The sequence below is a fragment of the Berghia stephanieae genome, chromosome 1 (assembly GCF_034508935.2).
Source record: "Berghia stephanieae isolate SIO BIC M18660-M18661 chromosome 1, UCSD_Bste_1.3, whole genome shotgun sequence".
In the NCBI taxonomy this organism is placed as follows: Eukaryota; Metazoa; Mollusca; class Gastropoda; order Nudibranchia; family Aeolidiidae; genus Berghia; species Berghia stephanieae.
The window spans coordinates 91,122,005-91,142,387 of record NC_088360.1 but is presented as its reverse complement, the minus strand read 5'-3'; the positions used below and the strand labels follow the sequence as shown (position 1 = coordinate 91,142,387).

The 20,383-nt window shown below is 35.0% G+C and overlaps 1 protein-coding gene across 5 annotated transcripts in view; it reads right to left on the bottom strand.

The window, feature by feature from the left end:
* Positions 1 to 11,437: 11,437 nt before the first annotated feature.
* LOC144961560 (uncharacterized) overlaps positions 11,438 to 20,383 on the bottom strand; it is a 38,029-nt gene continuing 29,083 nt past the window's right edge. The window contains exons 20-22 of one of the 5 annotated variants that reach the window (XM_078894719.1): positions 19,767 to 20,039; positions 15,481 to 15,533; positions 12,745 to 13,039 (exon numbers count right to left, since the gene is read on the bottom strand). In XM_078894719.1, coding sequence (XP_078750845.1) covers positions 15,504 to 15,533; positions 19,767 to 20,039 — 303 coding nt within the window. In that variant the 3' untranslated portion in view covers positions 12,745 to 13,039; positions 15,481 to 15,503. Of the gene's footprint in view, positions 13,040 to 15,480; positions 15,534 to 18,747; positions 18,764 to 19,766; positions 20,040 to 20,383 lie in introns of all 5 variants that reach the window. The other 4 variants (XM_078894726.1, XM_078894722.1, XM_078894712.1 and 1 more) reach the window with 4 other exon arrangements.

Sequence of the window (20,383 nt, the reverse complement as noted above, 5' to 3'; positions counted from 1 at the left end):
ATAGAGATGGATATTGTTAAAGGGTTAGTACAAAAAGAATGCCTAAGAGATGAATTGTACAATAATAGAGGTAAACTTAGTTCAACGTGGCCTGATGGGGAAATAAACTTAACATTGTGACGTGTATTGAGAATTTTTGCCAGCTGAACTGTAGCACTTTAATAAAATAATTATATTTTGAGGAAAATAGCAGCAACTTGATACATGATCCTCATTAATAAGTCTGACATAATGGCACTGGGACACAGATTTTGAGAGCACTGATGGCAGTTATGAGTCACTCACCTTTAGAATAATGGTTCATGGGATTGAATTGTATTTGAGACACCTCGGGTTATTTTCTTTAACAAAATATAATGTCTCTGTTTCTGAATTTATTAATCTTCCATTGCAAACGAATTTGAAAATGGAGATTCTGTATTTTAAATAGTCTAAACCAGAGGATCCCACTAAGAGGTATACACTCAAATGCTTATACAGTGCACTCTGGATAAGTCGATGTTGCTTAAGTCAATTTTTACCCAAGTCGATTTTTTTTCTTGGTCCCTACTCCCTTTTACTATATAACACTAGTAAAAAAACCCACTCCACATTAGTCGTTCTTATCACTCATGATCACAATGAAATCACAAATAAACAAGTATTTCCATTGGTTAAAAAAGCAGGGCTGAGAATCTTCCGCCTAAAGGCGGATTTCCGCCTAAATGGTAGTTTATCTCCGCCCATCCCATCACATTTCCTCCTTTTTCAAATTTGCCGTGTCAAACATTTTCCTCAAAACCACAAAATCACCATTGTGTCTTATGTCATATTTTGACACCTGTGCTCAGTCTCGTGAAATTTGGTGACGGTCCCGTTTTTATGACGTTGGGCCAGACAGTATGGCACCAGATGTCACAATTGACACAGAAGACCAGTAGTGTTCTTTGATTAGTTAGTTGATGGTGGAAGGGGATGGACAAATGGGTCTGGATTTTTTCCCCCTGTTGTAGGTACCTATTGCCTTTTTAATCTCTCTCTTCTCTCTCTCTCTCTCTCTCTCTCTCTCTCTCTCTCTCTCTCTCTCTCTCTCTCTCTCTCTCTCTCTTTTTTTTTTTTTTTTTCCCTTTGCCTTTCTTTCTATTTCTCTTTTCTTCTTAATTTTTTTCTTTTTTGGACATAGAATTCAAGATGTCAATACATAAGTTATTCTGGTAAAGAAGTCTCTCCTCCCCCCCCACACCCACACCCACCCCGATCTCTCTCTCTCTTTCTTTCGCAGCTATCCATTAAATCATCTGGTATATAGAGATGATATCTTAGAACAAAGCAATGGCTTAGTTTAATCTTTTTTCTTTTTACCTTTGGACTATGGCTTTAAATTTGAGAGATTCTTGGGTTGTATTTATAAGCTGAATAACTACTAGGTTTCTTTGCTTGTGTTTGATCGAGAAATTTTCCTCCTTTTTAACAAATTGCTATTATCATCACTGAATAAAAAAAACACTCACCAAAACCACTACATCAACATCCTACCACCGCTACTATTACAATCACCACCACATCATTATCCCTACCACCACTACTACTACAAATAGCACCACATCATCCCTACACCATCATCCCTACCACCACCACTACTACAACTACAACCGTCATCCCTACCACCACCACTACTACAACCACCAAACCATCATCCCTACCACCACCACTACTACTACAACCACCACAACATCATCCCTACCACCACTACTACTACAACCACCACAACATCATCCCTACCACCACTACTACTACAACCACCACCACATCATCATTCCTACCACAGCTACTAAAACCACCACCACATAATCATCCATACTACTACTACAATCACTACCTCATCATCCCTACCACTGTTATTACTACAACCACCAAACCATCATCCCAACCACCACTACTACTACAATCACCACAACATCATCCCTACCACCACCACTACTACAACCACCAAACCATCATCCCTACCACCACTCCTACTACAACCACCACAACATCATCCCTACCACCACTACTACTACAACCACCACAACATCATCCCTACCACCACTACTACGACAACTACCACCACATCATCATTCCTACCACAGCTACTAAAACCACCACCACATAATCATCCATACTACTACTACAATCACTACCTCATCATCCCTACCACTGTTATTACTACAACCACCACCTTATCATCATCCCTACTACAACCACCAAATGTTGTAATTACACTTTCAACTTTTGAAATTCCACCGAGTTGTGTCAGAAATTGCTGCAAGACAAATTTTGGATCGCATCTCAGTAAATTTTAGTGAAATTCAAATTTATAGGTTATGGTCGCATGAATGGGTCATGATCTTCACGATGAAAAATTTCCTCCTTTTTTGTGACCAGTCATTCTCACCCCTGAAAAGCTACCAGTAAAAATTTTCATTGGTTAAGAATATCCGTGAATGATTGGCACACAATGATGTGACGTAGAGCTTTGCCTGACATCCGTGCTTAATGTACACAAGCAGTATCAAATAGCATTGATTTACCCATCTCACATTTTACATCAACGCAACTTCAAGTCAAGATTTTTATAGAATTTTTTTTTTCTAATCCCAGGCCATTCTGTCTAATTAGCCTCTTAATCAGTATCAATTTGATCAAGAATTCAAGTCAAGTCTACAACTACAATGGCCAACAGAAGGTTGACAACCCTATTGCTGAAAAGAAAGATCGAGCTGATTGATGCAGTTGAAAAGTCTGGCATGTGACAGAAAATCATCGCAGCAATGTCAGTGGAAAGAGCGCCATGAAGGGCCATATTTATTCTAGATTGGCTTGCTTTGTTCACACGCTTTTTTGCTCATTTGGTTACACTCCGGTTAACATGATTTTTGGTTAAATCGATTTTATTTTCTGTTCCCCTGGGCATCTTCTTATCCAGAGTCTACTGTATTGACATTGTCGGGACCGCAGTAAAATGTTGATTTAAACGTGATGTCGATATATCAGTCATTCCAAAAAATTGAAAGGGAAACAAATGAGAAACTGCCAGAAAACAACAAGGGAAGTCAATCAAGATGGTTTGGTGGCCTTTAAATTAAAATGACCGATTTTTATGACGGTTCACTACCTATGACTTTTATAGTCTAATATTTTGGTCCATCTCTGAAGACGAAGAATAATTTTATGGACCCTTTCCTCAGCACTGGCAAGGACCTCAAATAAGGAAGCGGCTTCATGAAGTTGCTGTGAAAAACAGTGGAGGGTATTGATAGCTTCTATAGTGGCATGGCTGGAAACTGGTCCAAATGGTACCTTATCCTCATCTGACTCCACATCGGCAATGGCGTCTTCTAAAAATTAACTATTGTCGAGTGGTATCGAGACTTGAGTACCAGTAATAGTGGCATTGAACATGCCCATAATATCAAAGCTGAGCATCGTCACCGCATTTTAGAGAAATTGAGAAATAGTTGGGTTGGGTTATTGGTTTGTTTTTTGTTTTTTTTTGGGGGGGGGGGGGTAATAGGTCTGTCTCATATACTGAAACTCAGTCTCGGTTCCAGACCAGGATTGGCCAGGAGCTTGTAAAGACAGATAGACGGTATATGGGGAGTGTTTCTTGTTTGAAAGCCAAGAATATTAATATTGGAAATTCCCATTACCGAGATATGATGGCACGGCCAGGGACAAGGCTTGACGGTTGACATCATGATTCTGATCAATGATGATTCACAGGACGTTATTGGACCATAATCTTGGTTAATCTTTGACTGTTATTTTACACAACAGCGAGATCACTCTGCATTTTCATTTTCATTGACTGTTGTGTTTTACTTCACTGCAGGATATCTTGACCTTTAAAATTTTTTTTTTAGACAGATTATTGCCGGTATCAATGGTTCATCTGTTGATATAACCATCTTGTGGTAAAATTGTCGATATAGGTGATAAATAGTTACTACAGTTATATAGCGAAAAAAAAGGGACTTTGATGTCATGTCAATTTAAGCGTGATGTCGTTGATATAACCATTGTTGATATGTCTGCTCTTCACTGTATTATATATTATTCAAAACAACAAATACATATAATAATACTACACAACAGAAAAAAAGACATTATCTTCGAAAAATTATAATTATACATTTATTAACCGTTTCCTCCCAGCCAAGGAAAGGACAAAACCAAGTAATCTCATTCCAAGACAAAGACAGAAAGCAACTCAGAAAACAAGACATAAGGGGTTAGAAGACACCATGGGATGTTAAAAGACCCCAACCAGAAGTGTAAGATAAAATCAGAGTGGTTTTGCACCAACTCCCCCCTCCCTCCCCCCAAGATCATTCTCTCACTTCAACAATAACTTGGATCAATTTACCACTCGAGCTTGTCCCATTTTTTGCTTCTATTTCTACATTTCTCTTTGTTCTTATGTTCCTTTTGCCCCTGGCTACTTAGTGGTGATTTCTTTCATACATTTGATCTGTTTACAGATCGGCTGATGAGTCACATTTTGTACTAGTACTATAATGTTTTCAGTTGATTATTAAACGCTGGTTTTCACTATGACCTTTCACACCACTTTTGAAGATTTGCATTGAATTATCCATATAAGCTTATTTTATACTTCAAATGGTCTCAGATCTCATTTAAGCTTCTAATTCTTGTTAAATCGAACTTGTCAAGTGAAAATAAAATAAAACTAACATCTTTGACAATGAAGCCTTCAATCAAGGACTGTATTGCCAATAAACGTAAACATAAATGGGTTATTTCCCTTTATAATACAACTGAAAGTACTTTATTTTGATTGTTTACATTTATAATATTTTTTTTCTTTAATATTTTGTATGAGTCTAATTTTTAAAATTATTATTATTAAAATGGGGAGCTGTAAGAACGCTGTAGGTTTTTAAAAAATGCACTAAGACTATTTTTAGGGTATTCAACTTGTATATCACATAGGTGGGTATTTCCCATATTTGAACCAAAAGTAGTAGAAGTAGTAGTTGTCACCACTGCTACAACCACCATCACAGCATTGACACTGGCACAACCACTACCACCACATCATCATCATTCTCACCACGACCACTAGAGCATCATCACTACTACAACCTATACCAACACTAGCATCAAAACAAGTATCATCTCTTGATCACTTCTTTGGGGTGTTTCGAATTGTAATAGCCCTTGGTATTGCAATTTCTGAGCCTTTTACTATACAGATACAAATTTAAAGTGATGGCTTATCTTGGTGTCTCCATAAACCAGGTAATACTGTAATCACTAGAGATTGCTTCGAATGAGTTTAAATTATGAAGATTATTTTGCTTTGGGTTTGGTGTTAGCTTATATATAAATTTTGTTTTCAATCATGCAGACTAAATACTTTTTTCTTTTTGCTTTAAAAAAAAACAACACATTTAGGGTCATAGAATTAAATGTACTTTTCACTCAACCTGCGAGTCGTAGATCGCAAAAAAAATTAAATTAGCATCTTTTTCAGGCTAACCGGCTTCACCGGTCTGTCTTTCAGGCAAATTGATCCCCGTTAACTTTCACCCATGATATATATATATATACATTTCAACAAACGTCGTTACATCAGCCATGTCTTGGAACAATAAAGAATAGGCATTTCTATTTTTAGGTAAGAGAAATTGTAGAATTGAAATAAGCATTTCAACTCTTATTGCAAAGATGAGGGGGTTAATTCTAGACCCGGAACTAGATTTACATCTACTGAGAAAACAGTTGAAAGTGAAGTGGTTGTCTTTTGGTAAAGTATCCCAGGGGTGAGAATGACTGGTCACAAAAAAGGAGGAAATTTTTCATCGTGAAGATCATGACCCATTCATGCGACCATAACCTATAAATTTGAATTTCACTAAAATTTACTGAGATGCGATCCAAAATTTTCTTGCAGCAATTTCTGACACAACTCGGTGGAATTTCAAAAGTTGAAAGTGTAATTACAACATTTGGTGGTTGTAGTAGGGATGATGATAAGGTGGTGGTTGTAGTAATAACAGTGGTAGGGATGATGAGGTAGTGATTGTAGTAGTAGTATGGATGATTATGTGGTGGTGGTTTTAGTAGCTGTGGTAGGAATGATGATGTGGTGGTAGTTGTCGTAGTAGTGGTGGTAGGGATGATGTTGTGGTGGTTGTAGTAGTAGTGGTGGTAGGGATGATGTTGTGGTGGTTGTAGTAGGAGTGGTGGTAGGGATGATGGTTTGGTGGTTGTAGTAGTGGTGGTGGTAGGGATGATGTTGTGGTGATTGTAGTAGTAGTGGTGGTTGGGATGATGGTTTGGTGGTTGTAGTAATAACAGTGGTAGGGATGATGAGGTAGTGATTGTAGTAGTAGTATGGATGATTATGTGGTGGTGGTTTTAGTAGCTGTGGTAGGAATGATGATGTGGTGGTGGTTGTAGTAGTAGTGGTGGTAGGGATGATGTTGTGGTGGTTGTAGTAGTAGTGGTGGTAGGGATGATGTTGTGGTGATTGTAGTAGTAGTGGTGGTAGGGATGATGGTTTGGTGGTTGTAGTAGTGGTGGTGGTAGGGATGACGGTTGTAGTTGTAGTAGTGGTGGTGGTAGGGATGATGGTGTAGGGATGATGTGGTGCTATTTGTAGTAGTAGTGGTGGTAGGGATAATGATGTGGTGGTGATTGTAATAGTAGCGGTGGTAGGATGTTGATGTAGTGGTTTTGGTGAGTGTTTTTTTTATTCAGTGATGATAATAGCAATTTGTTAAAAAGGAGGAAAATTTCTCGATCAAACACAAGCAAAGAAACCTAGTAGTTATTCAGCTTATAAATACAACCCAAGAATCTCTCAAATTTAAAGCCATAGTCCAAAGGTAAAAAGAAAAAAGATTAAACTAAGCCATTGCTTTGTTCTAAGATATCATCTCTATATACCAGATGATTTAATGGATAGCTGCGAAAGAAAGAGAGAGAGAGATAGGGGTGGGTGTGGGTGTGGGGGGGAGGAGAGACTTCTTTACCAGAATAACTTATGTATTGACATCTTGAATTCTATGTCCAAAAAAGAAAAAAATTAAGAAGAAAAGAGAAATAGAAAGAAAGGCAAAGGGAAAAAAAAAAAAAAAGAAGAGAGAGAGAGAGAGAGAGAGAGAGAGAGAGAGAGAGAGAGAGAGAGAGAGAGAGAGAGAGAGAGAGAGAGAGAGAGAGAGAGAGAGAGATTAAAAAGGCAATAGGTACCTACAACAGGGGGAAAAAATCCAGACCCATTTGTCCATCCCCTTCCACCATCAACTAACTAATCAAAGAACACTACTGGTCTTCTGTGTCAATTGTGACATCTGGTGCCATACTGTCTGGCCCAACGTCATAAAAACGGGACCGTCACCAAATTTCACGAGACTGAGCACAGGTGTCAAAATATGACATAAGACACAATGGTGATTTTGTGGTTTTGAGGAAAATGTTTGACACGGCAAATTTGAAAAAGGAGGAAATGTGATGGGATGGGCGGAGATAAACTACCATTTAGGCGGAAATCCGCCTTTAGGCGGAAGATTCTCAGCCCTGGTATCCCCATCCACAGGCAAGGACACAAAACTCAATGGAAAAGAGAAAAAAAACTAGGGATTGAAGACGCAGGAAGAGACCTCTGACCCACAAAGAAAGGTAACCATCCAAGAAATTAAATTTGACCGCATCCTTCTCAAGTAGTCAGCTGATACCGGGACAAGGACAGAAAGTAATAATATGGAAGACGAATGCAGATACATAGGGATAGAAAACATAGAAAGTGACATTCCCAGCCCACAAGGGGTCTATGGTTGAAAAACAAACGAATAACCGATGGAGGATTGACTTCAACATGCAGTTTATTGAAATGAGTAACTATGACATGGCTATGATATGAAATCAGCTTGAGCTGTATCTTATTTATGATGAAGTGAAATTTAAATTATAAATGGAGCTATACACATCTACATAATATTATGTTAATAATAAAGCATGACAACACATTTATAACTGTGTTTTCCATATAATATAATCTAAAATTAATTTTAGTCATGAATGGAACCCACTCCATGCATCTGTGTTACACAAGAATGAGGCAAGTGATAATCATATTGATATATAAATCTATAGCTACATTGCACTGTTTATTCTGATGGCCACCAGGACAACATGACAACATTCACCACCCCACACACCTTGCACCCTCGAAAACAGTTGAGTATTCCCTTTAATTTTAATCATTTTATATCAAACGACCCTGAATTTGAATAAATATACTAAAATCACCCATATATGTATATATTATGAAAATTACATATCCACTTCCATACATTATGATGTTAATTTTGTTTTTGTTTTTAAGGGGTTTACGGCGCTTGCAACACATTAAGGTCATATCAGCGCCAGTAAAAAGGAAAAAAATGGGATAGTAAAAAGTTCTAGAATTACAATTAAAGCACCCAAGAGAAAGTAAGACAAAGGGGAACTAGGAACAAATAGGGATCAGATGTAGATTCCAAGAGCATACCACCAATGTACTTAGACTTAGTTTGAGATCACCTATGTCTCATCCAGACACAAGCACAAGATCCAACAAAGAGGAATACACTCAAATGCTTACATTATACATTCAAAATAACAAATATAATAATACATAACAGAGAGATAATTTACAAGGAAAAAAAAAATCATCTACCAAAACAAGAAATATGCATTTGACTGTTTCCTTCCCAACCAGGGCCATGACAAAACCAAGTAATCTCATTCCAAGACAAAGACAGAAAGCATGTTGGAAAACCGATATTTATATAAAGGGATAGAAGACACAGTAAGTGCCTCCCTGCCCGCTACGGGAGGTCAGAAACCCCAATCAGGATGTTAATTTTCAGTATTCAACAACATGAGTGATATCACAAACAAGGATCATGTGGATTCCTCATTTTAATAAAAAGTAAATAAATATTTAAAAAAATAAAAAGGATTCACTGATTAGCAAGGAAAAACCATATTTACATGCCAGAGTTGCAAAAGTGAATTATTTGTAGGTTATGGACACAGACATAGATATTATAAGTAGCGGTGTTCTTTATAATCGGGTAAATCCATTTGCATTAATAAATAATAGCTCTGTCACTTAATGAGTGGGATGACCGAGTGCATAAAACATTGCATTGCAACCCGAGTGTCCAACTTGGGACATTTTATTTCCTTTGTACAATATAATTAATACTAATACCCCAAATAATTCTAACTGGCATTGATTTTGAACCTTCAATCATTTATCTTTCAATTGCATGAAAATGAAAGGACTTTTTTTCCACTTGTCATTCATTTTGAATAAAATTTTTGAAAAACTTTTAAATGCTTCAGAATACTATATATTTCTTTATGACATGTTGATTCACAATTTGACCAGTAAAACAGCAAACTTTTTTATCAGCTGCGAAAGGAGAAAAAACACTCCTCTATCCTCAAGGAATTCTAATTCTAATCACAGCAACTGAATTCAAACTATGTTTTAAAATAAAAATATTACAAACAATATGATTTCTCATTAAATTTTCCAAATCAAAATCAGCATCACTAATTGATACACATGAAAAAATAATTGACCACATACAGTAGATCTAACTTGCATTAATTTCTACTTTTCTACGGACGGTATGTTGAGAAGTTAACCTAATGCTCTTGATATTTTGACTACAATTGGTTGACATTTTATTGTGTTCATATATCCCAATTTGATAGAGTGTCATGTCTTTAGCATATGAACAAATGATGATATGCAGCATTATCAATACAAATGGGAGTTTCCTTCATTTAGACGTCAACAAAAGCTATCCAAATGTTCTCTTTCTCTGTCTCACTCATCGCATAAGTGCACAGATGTAAACATACCCAAACACACACACACACAAACAAACAAAAATCATGAAATAATCGTAATCATATCACAACACATGTTGAGTAAACAAGTGTATCTTATTTGTATTGCATAACTGAACACATAACGGAATGAAATACTACACAATGGAATGACGCGCAATGTGTGCTACAAAAAGCTTGTGACCGTTTCATTCTAATGAATATCTATACCTGAATTCAAACTCACCCACTTTGCACTTTTAATAGTTTAATTCTTCTTCTTCTTCAGCTCGTATGCCTTTTTATCCGGAGTCCAGTTTTGAAAATGAAGGTACTCATCTTTTTGAGTTCTTCCAGCATGCTGAAAACTTTTTTATGTAGAGAAGTTGCAGAGGGCTATGCCTTTTTTCTATGGGTTGATTATTTTCTGCATCGCTGCAGTATATACTCTGCATATTCTTCCTCCTCCTCACCACATGAGTAGACTGCTGACTGTGTCAGTTTCATGCGTCTGTGCATATGCTTTTTAAGTCTATAGTTTAATAATACATGCAGCAATTTTAGGCTCCTACAGTACCCAGAGAAAGGATAACTATAAACACAGTACAGATAGAAGACCACAGTATTTTAATACTCTTGGATCAGACACATTGATAGCCATTGGGACACTTTAGATCATATCACCATCGAGGAAAATGAATACCATGCACTTAACACTGCATAGTTGAATAGCTTTAAACTTCATTGCACATGCAAATCACAGGTACTTCCGAAAATAGGGCTAGCTCAAGAAAAAAGAGAAATGGATAGCAAGTAAATCTGTAAATCTGGCTTGAGTCCTCAAAAGTCTAACATTAAGATAAACACACGACCCTGAGCAAGAAAGAGACCCTTAAATGGTTTCTAAAACAGAGGATAAAGGTCATTGTCATGAAAGAAAAAATCTCCCACAAAAAAGTTGCAACAGACCTCGAAGATATTTCATGGAGCATCCATAAAATGATATGTGTTTGATCCAGATAAATAAGGTTCATTTCAGTCATCTGTTTGCACATAGCATTCATTGGGTAGTTGAGTTAGAAAGAACTAAAAGGACAAAAGACAACTGTCCTTTCCAGAAGGTAACAACAACATTACATCTGTCTGTTACCGTGTAAACCTGAAAAAATTCAAGTCTAATGATCCCCAAGCCTCGTCAATCAAAAGGATCATTTTCCCAACTGGACTGATTGGATGGTGAAAAAAAAAACCCCAAAAAAACCCACCATTTTTCCTGAAGACAAAATGTATAAGTAATGATAAAGATGACGATGGCGATAAAAGTAATATATATAATATAATAATATAAATAATAATATAATAATAATAATAATAATAATAATAATAATATAAATAAAAAATAATAATCAAATTAATAAAATAATAATAATATCATCGAATTATTATCATATTTTTATAATATTATTGTTTATGTCATTATTTATACTTATTATTATTTATATTATTATATATTATTATTATTATTATTATTATTATTATTATTATTATATTATTATTATTATTATTTTATTATTATTATTATGATGATGATGATGATAATATGACAACAGCTAAGATATTTCAGCCTATTAAAATTCTGGACTCGACCTTTTTACTCAACTGATTGTGGCATTCATGGAAATTCATTCATGTTTGAGAAATAGTATAATGCCCAAACTTATTTATCCAAAAAGTTTTAGCTTGGTTATTATTGATAAAATAACCAATGACTTTTTGCAATGTTAAAAATTCATGAATATATCCTTCGCAATTCGCAACTGGGAGACTACATTATTTAAATCTTTAAATAGAACACTAATATTGCCACCGCTCACAACAGAGTCAGTCACATACAAACTTTAAACACTTCATAATATACAATCCAACCTGGGTTTGAGTTGTTTTCACACAAAAAAAACTTAGTTCAATCCAGATTTACCCTGGTGTTGATGGTTGTTCCATGGTAAAAATGGCCAGGTTTGTCGTTTTAACAAGTTAAGTATTTCGAGAAATTTGAGACCTGAAAAATATTTAGTCTGGTCAATAAAAGCTTAATAGTCATCTTTACACAGCAACCACTTGTACTAATTAACACCCAACTAGGACTTCTTTGTATGAAGCATAAATTTTCAACCTAGTCATTTAACCAAACGTTTTTCTCTATATCTGAGACTGTTGGACAGGACTGTGTTCCAGGCAATTCTTCGGCTTAATAAACACTGATTTAAGTTACTAGCATTAATTAATGCAGAAAGTATTTAAGACAAATTATTTCCAGCTCAATTCCTGGGATAACACAAAGGTATTTAAGTCTTCCGACAATGATATAAAGGAAAACATATTTTCCAGACAATTCTATAAGAGTTGAAAATATAAGCACGTATAGCTAAAAATGTCACATCACCTGACAATCCCGATACAATATCAACCATATGCAAACTTGAGACCATGGTCATGCTAGAATCTAACATCATAAAAACTCAACGTAGTTAAACCACTGATTTGGAAGAGGAAAAAAATTATCAACAAAATCATCACAGTTGCTGTTATTAAGGAAAACATCAAATACTGGGGAGGGGTTGCAAAGAGATTAAATCAAAAGATATTTCCCTTCAGTAAAAATTCTATCAAGTCTTAACCACAAGGAAAATAATATGAACCTGTCCAAAGATACTCTTAAAATCAAATTGGTGACGGATAATGAAAATGTAACACCATATTTAATATTGGAGGATGAATGATTTTTATCTTAATTATGTTTCAAAGGAGATCATTGCAAATGTGGAGAGATGATGATGGCATCGATAGTGTAAGCGACAAAAGTGCCACACATTTTGAAGAGGAGCAAGATTTAATTTAACCTTCACGTTGAGTGCAGGGCAGTAAGTAAAAGAAAAAAGGTAGGGTGTCACGCATATCTCCTTCACAAAAGCATCAGGTTGTGGGAAACATCTAACAAGGAATGGGGAATTTTCAATGTTTAGGCATATGATGAATCAACGCCATCATATGTGGATCCAGCCAGAGAGATATTCTGATTGGTGGGTCTGTGTTGACTTGCATTCTTTATGGTAATAGTGCTAGGTCCCCCACCCTCCTCATCATTTTCGTTGCCGTCATCATCAAACTGGAGGAAAAGAAAGCATCTAGAATGAATATACAGTACACAATATAAATGAAAAACAAAAATAAAATGCTTATATAAGTTTTAACCAGTGGCATTATACATGGCATGGACAAGATGACTCGCCTCCATCTCCCGACCCCCAAACACAAACAGTAAAAAAAATGTTTAAAAAGAGTCCAAGAATCCATCAAGCTGGAATCTAAATATCTTTTCCTTTATTTTTTACCTATACAAAATGTATATGTTAATTCTCTAAACTAATATAGAAAGATTCAGAAGATTTGAACATACTAATAAAAAAGCGCATTAAATGTCAGCCCCTGCTCTTTTTTCTCTCTCTAAACTGCTTTCAAGCTCATGTCTCTAACGAAATGTCAGTCAACTACATATAAAGAATAACTACCAGTTGTTTCGATAAAGCTTTGTAAATTCGTGCTTTCATAAATCCAATACATTTCAAAACTGCTATGGACTATTATTTGCATGAGAATTTGACTAGCAATTGATGGTGGCATCAAATTGTCTTATTTGCGTGTGGGGAAGGGGGGGGGGTGAGTTTAAGATCCATATTTCACCTTTTGCACATCTTTATAGATGCAAACCCACTCCTTTCTACTTTCACTAACAATGTGCAATTTGTGGGAACAGCACATTTAGTATGACCAGGAAAGTGAAATATAGAAATAAATATAATTATTTTTTAAAAAAGGATAAACCTATCAGTGGCAGTGGAAAAATAAAGGCAGAGGCTGGGGGGGGGGGGTCTGACAGGTAGAATATCAAAGCACTCTTAAGGCAAATGGAACAGATTCAAATCCGGAAAAGACAGAGGTTTGTTAAATTTCTCTCAGCTCCGTGTCCACCAAGGAGCTATTAGGTAGCTGGTCTATTAGATATGGCAGAAATTACTTTTTGATAGTTCAGTGTCCTACCCAAAGGGTTACAAGCAGTTGTCCAATACACATTGCACAATATTATAAGTAAACTAAGATTCATTCTTGCTCCATGAGCTTTATGACAACCAATTGATCAGTAAATAATAACATGTGGAAAATGATAACATGTATCTCTCTAAAAAATATGATCAAGACAAAAACACAGATAGCCAGTGTTTTGTGGATGGAAATGGATCTGTTTGGTGGAATTCAAGTTTTAACTAGAACATTCTAATTGTAAGCATTGGGTTATTTTGAAAACTTTTTTAAAAATTTAAAAAAAATAAAAGAGATAAACCAGTCTAATTCGTAGACAACTGTCTTTTTGTCTTCAACAAAAATTAGATTTTCGAAACTGATATAATACAATAGTTTGAACTCCATGAAAAAAAAAACCAGATTAGAAAGTAATGACTACATATAAGAATTAATTACTATGTGACATTTTTAGAATAAAATGAAGACCAGGGAAAGGACTTGTGTGTATTATTTTTGAGTGAAAAACAATGGAGATTTCCTTGAGGCAATTAAATATATCCATAACCTTTCCATATGGCCTTCAGTTGAGTACTATTCACTTCCATAATGGAACCACAATTTGATAAATACTCTGATAACATATTAGATTTGATATATATCCAGGAACATTGGACACACAGTTAACAATTACACAATTATCCATATAAAACAGAAACCAATAAATGACTAACACTAGAACATTTATTCCTTAAATATAACATTGTCACATAACAGAAAATGGACGTGCAGACCTGCTGCAAGCAACAAACATAAAATCTATTGAAGATTGAAAAAAAAAAAAAAACGAAAAAAAAACAAAAAAAAAGAATTTCTAGAAAGCAGTCTCCACCAAATAAACTTTAAATGCTTTCGAACATGTGGTGTGGTCCTGTTTGAAACAAGATCACTCATGAGCAATCTCCCTCAGAAGTTACACTCAGCACTTTTATCGTTGAAAAAGTTAGAATCTGAAGTGGGGAGATCCCAAAATCGGCATTGGTGGTCATGGTAGAATCTTGTTATAAAGTCAAATGATGTTGAAGATGTTATTGACTGGATGGGTAACACTGATCATCAGGGTCCCAGCATTGTGTCCTTGCACTTTACACACATTACCTTACTGAGTTTAGGTGTGAATGAGTTCTTGGCTATACGCAGAGACTGATATTGTCAGAAGGCTAATACAAGAACAATGTGTAAAAGGTGAATTGTACTGTATGAAATGGAAATTTGGTCTTTAGAAGCGGTGTTAAGCAATTTGTTGAATTAGTGGAAAAGTCCTATATAAATGTTAATATTTATCTATTTAAAATATGCCCCCCCCCCCCCACCCCCTCACCTCCTTCCAATATCAAAATCTGATTTTACCAGTATAAGCAGCAGGTCTGCATATGACATTATGTAAACAAAAGTAAACCTCTTAAAATAAGTAAACACACACACACACACACACACACACACACAAAGATGACAGATAAGACAGATTACCAGCTGTTTCCATCGAGACGTTTTCAGGCCCAGGAAGATCCCGACTCTTCAAACTGACAGTGACAACAGGAAATAAAACCAGTGGTCAAGTGTCATGAGTGATGTTAAATATTAGTAAAGCAACAATAAATATCATAAACTAGTAAAGCGAAATACCGAATTCTCTCCAATTGTGTAGGTCAACCAAAGACATTTTTTTTCATGGAAATTTTCTACCAAGCCAAATAAAATACATGTAATCAAGATATGGGTGTGAAAAAAAAATCTTTTACTCTCATGGTTATCGCCTAATAATCCACCTTCTTTTCCTTGGTTTTTGTAGTAGTCTCTTAATAAGAGGATCCAGACTAATTCACAATTTCATAAATTCGAGGCAAACTTCAAAATACACGTTGTGATCAATTAATGATTTGGTATTTTTTCCTCGATTCTAAAATATTTGTAAATTGTGTACTGTTTTTTGTTTAAACTAGTTCTTGAGGGAGCCCATTCCATAAATGAATGACAGAAGGAGAGAAAGATTGTAGGCGGTTGTCAGTTTTGATGTTCGATTTTAGATGTCCTCTTGTTCGTGCTGGTGTTGCCTGTATTAATTAGGATCTGAAAAGTATATATCTTGTTTTTTCTCCAACAATGTTGTATATTTTCTAGGCCTAAGCCTTTTGTGAATTTTGTTATGCTATTGTGATGTGAGTTTTTCTTTGCCATTCTCCTTGCAGCTCTATTTTGTTCCATTTCAATCCAGTTAATATCACTTTTGGTATCAGGATCACATACAACGCTTTCATATTTGAGAATAGGCCTTAGTATAGTTTTGATGGCTCGTATTTGAGTTTAGAATTAGGTTTCGTGACCAAAAAAAAAAAAAAGCACTTTTGTTTGTTTGTTTTTGATGTTATATTTGAGATATGTGATTTCCATGTGATATAGCAGATAAAATTTAGTTGTAGATATCTTGAAAATTTGACTTTAACTTTTGGCCATGAAGGTCCTACTCTTAACTCTCTCCTTACCAGCTATTTTCAGAATTATACCCGAAACTTCATACTCAACCAACACAAAGATAGATTTTTCAAACAGAAAGTAACAAGTAGTATATATTCTATATTGTGTTCAGAAAAAAGAGTTCTGCAACAAAGTGTCGAGTTTTTATAGCGTAACTATAACAAAAGAAATTAGAATAAGAAAATTGTTGGATGCATCGTAACGAATGTGACGATTTTCCTATGGGTGGTAAGGAGAGGGTTAAGTTCATTTTTGTATGATAGTGTCAGAACGTTGCATTTGCTTACATTGAAGCTCATAAGCCATGTTTTTCTCCTATGCCTCCATTTTTGTCAAGCCCTTGTTTAGTTGGATACTGTCATCAATTGAATGAATGTGCGAAAAGAATGCAGTGTCATCTGTAAATAGGCATCTTCGCCTTATAATCCGCCGATAAATGAACCCATAATTTAGTCATCTGAGAGGCAGGTCACAAGGCAATGACCAATGTACCATATATCATGATCAATATTATAAGTGATTTTACCCTCAACTTTTTGAAACTCAATAAGATGATGGATCATACTCAATTTTATTTTCGTCAAATTTATGTCCAGTTATTATCCTCCATTTAAAAAAAAAACAAGGTTTGACCATTGGAGAAAATACAGTATTGAAACAGAGTGAGATAAACATATACGATTTATCTAGACTAGTCAGCAGCACACATTCCCTGTGTCAATTATACAGCATAATCACCTGAAGTCAGTTCTATCTTTATTGTTATCATTGATTTGAAACAATTCCATGTCAATTATTTTAAAAATATCAGGATTACTTAGCGTTTAATCATTTACCATTGAAAACTGACATTAACAATTAAAATCTTTCAAAAGGTAAAAGACTGTCAAAAACTTGCATTTCAGGGAACATGAAGGTTGAGTACGCTTGTTTATTATTTTAGGTCAAAGAATTCATTGTCTGATACTTCTTACATATAATTAATACAATTTCTAAACAGTTATCATTTGAATAGATTCTACTTGAGTTTAATTAGGTTTCGAATTTCATAAAATTAATTGACTTATGATTAATAAATGAGCTGGGTTTTTTTTTTGTTTTTTGTCTTTTTTATGAAAACTCGTCTGAAAGATGTGTTGTGTAATAATTCAAATAAAACTTTAAAAATGTCAATATTTATGGACTAGTTTACATTTGATTCAACAGTTTTTGTGGTTGGTTAATGAACGTTAAAAAAAATGGATCACTGAAAAGCTATAGAAGAAAAAATATTAGAAAACTACAACTACACATAATATGAACACACACACATTCAAACATACACACACAAAATAAGTAATGTATAAATGGGAATTGTCTCTTCATTTCTTCAATATATTACAAACGTTATGCAAATCTTTTCAGTCCATTTTTTTAAATTCTACGCAGGAATGAGTGCTGCTTCAAGAATAGTGAATTTGCATTTTAAATAAAGATGAAAACATAGAACAATGAGTATACAATTGTATATGGCCTGTTATGCATCCCGGGTACTTGAAAATTAGGACGGAGAGTTGGTTGATCAGGGTCTTTAAATTGTCAATGTAATTTAATATGATATAATCACTTGAACTTATCACAGAAGAAACGAGTCACTAGAACCTGTATAAAACCTATTATGATTGCAACATTTCTTTCTGCTGTAACTGAACTATTTTTATGGATGTGGAGGGGACTTCTAATAGGCCATATACTGCATTAAAACTGCTAAGAAAAAAGCAAGAATCATTACAAAAGTATCTAGTATTATTATCAAAATATTGAGCCTTACAAAATGAGCAGACAATTGAGATCATTTGCTAACAACACTCGCCTCGAGGTCAATACAGTAAGTTACAAATGTTTTGAACATTCAGTTTACCATGAGTGGAAAAATCTACTCATCAAAATATCTATTGAATCATTTAAATCTCAACTGTTATATCAATCTCTTCTTATGATTTACATGTAACATTTCTGAACAAAAATGTCAGCTGAAGAATGAATCCATCCCTGGCCACAATATCGATGGATTTTCTTTTATTGCTGTAAAATGGACATCAATCTAAGATTAGACTGATAAAAATGTCTGCCTCATTCTTTAGACTTAATTTCCTTTCAAACAAAAAAGCATAAAAGTAAAAGTATAATAAGTGTTTATTAGAAAAACTGCAAGCTAAAATTATGAATAACCATTAGATAATTGTTATTTCTTGGAATGTCAAAAGTAATACCCAGTCGAACCTGATTAGCTTAAATCCTGCAGAAATGGGGGAATTTAAAGTTTACTTATTTAGAATTAGTATGTAATATCAATAAATCTAATAAATAGTAGGATTGAAATCAACATTCCTCTATTCCCTTCTAAAAGTGATGTATTAGATGAATCGTGATGAGGTGGTTGGAGGAGCTTATGATATCAGCAACTGCTGCTGCTGCTATCCGAATACTAATGATAGTTCTTAATCTTTTTCTTCTGCTGCTTTTTATACATCTACAATAAATGTAAATTTGAGAACATAAGATTTACTGTAATCAGGCTCGTTTATTGTGAAATCTGAGATTGTCCAGTGATGTTAGTCTTGCACAGCAACCTAGCTCTCTCTTGTTCGCATGAATGGTCATTTAAACAAATATGTTCAATTTCCATTTACGTTGAACTCAAGAAGTTAATTGCTGCTCCACAAACCATGGATTGACTTGCTTATCAATATCAATAGGTCAGTATGTGTGGGCAATCCCATATCATATTATGAATTTTAAAGAAATAATGACTAGATGTCATTGGGGGGGGGTGGGGGGGGGGGGGGGAGGAGCTAAACAAATACATTTAATGAAACAAACCATTGCTCATGGTGGTTTGTGATAAAAACATTGTGAAAATTTTATGTTTTAGAATATGACAGCCAATCCATTTGTCTTCAACTCCTATGCTGGCACTACTATTTCGTCTGGAGTGAATATAGCAAATACTAGAGAACAAAACCAGTAACAGATAAGACCAATTATCAAAAAATAAACTTATTCTTTTTCAAACTTCCAAAAAACTCTAACAGTCCTCGTCATAGTGATCATTACAATTGTCAAACATGTTCACACTAAATATGGGCCAATTTATGGCCTCTGGACAGCCGTCCATGATTTGTAAAGTATATAAACCTGGTGTAGTGACGAGAAAAGAAAAAGCACACGAATAAACAAGAAACACTGATAGCAATGGTATAGTTTTGCATAATAACATTTCTAGGGTGTGGTCTATTTACCTTTCCAGGGCTAAAATCAGCAAAATTGGCGAAAGGATCAGAAGAAGTAGTGTTTGTTGTCTTGGTTCCTCCAGTGCCTGAGAAGGGATCACTGTCTCCAAAGGGTTGCGAGTCAAAGCCTCCAAAGGGTTCCACTTTAGGCTTGGAGCTACTAGAGTTGAAAGGTAATGGGCTTTTTGATTTGGGTGGAGCGGGGCGAGGGGGTGGGGCTTTTTTGGTTTTGGAAGGCTGACTGGGTTTTGTTCCAAGATCACCAAATGGATCACTAGAACTCTGAAAAGAAGAATGCAATAGGAATAGTTATGAGATGATGAAACTAATTCACTGATAGATTGTGATTACATGTTATGGTCTAAAAGAGATCATTTTCTTGTTTCAATCCTCAAGTTATCCAGAGTTGTCTCATTACTGGTCATGTGTGATTCGGTGCTTCAGTGTTATGGTCTCATTTTGTCACAAAAATTCAAGCAATGGTCAGGGCCGGATTGGTGACAATGATCCTGGAAAATTATGGTCCTAACATTGTGTCTTTGGATAAAGCACTTTATTCACATTACACAACTTGAATCAGGTGTAAATGAGTACCTGGCTTTGGGTAGTGACGAAATTCGTAAGAG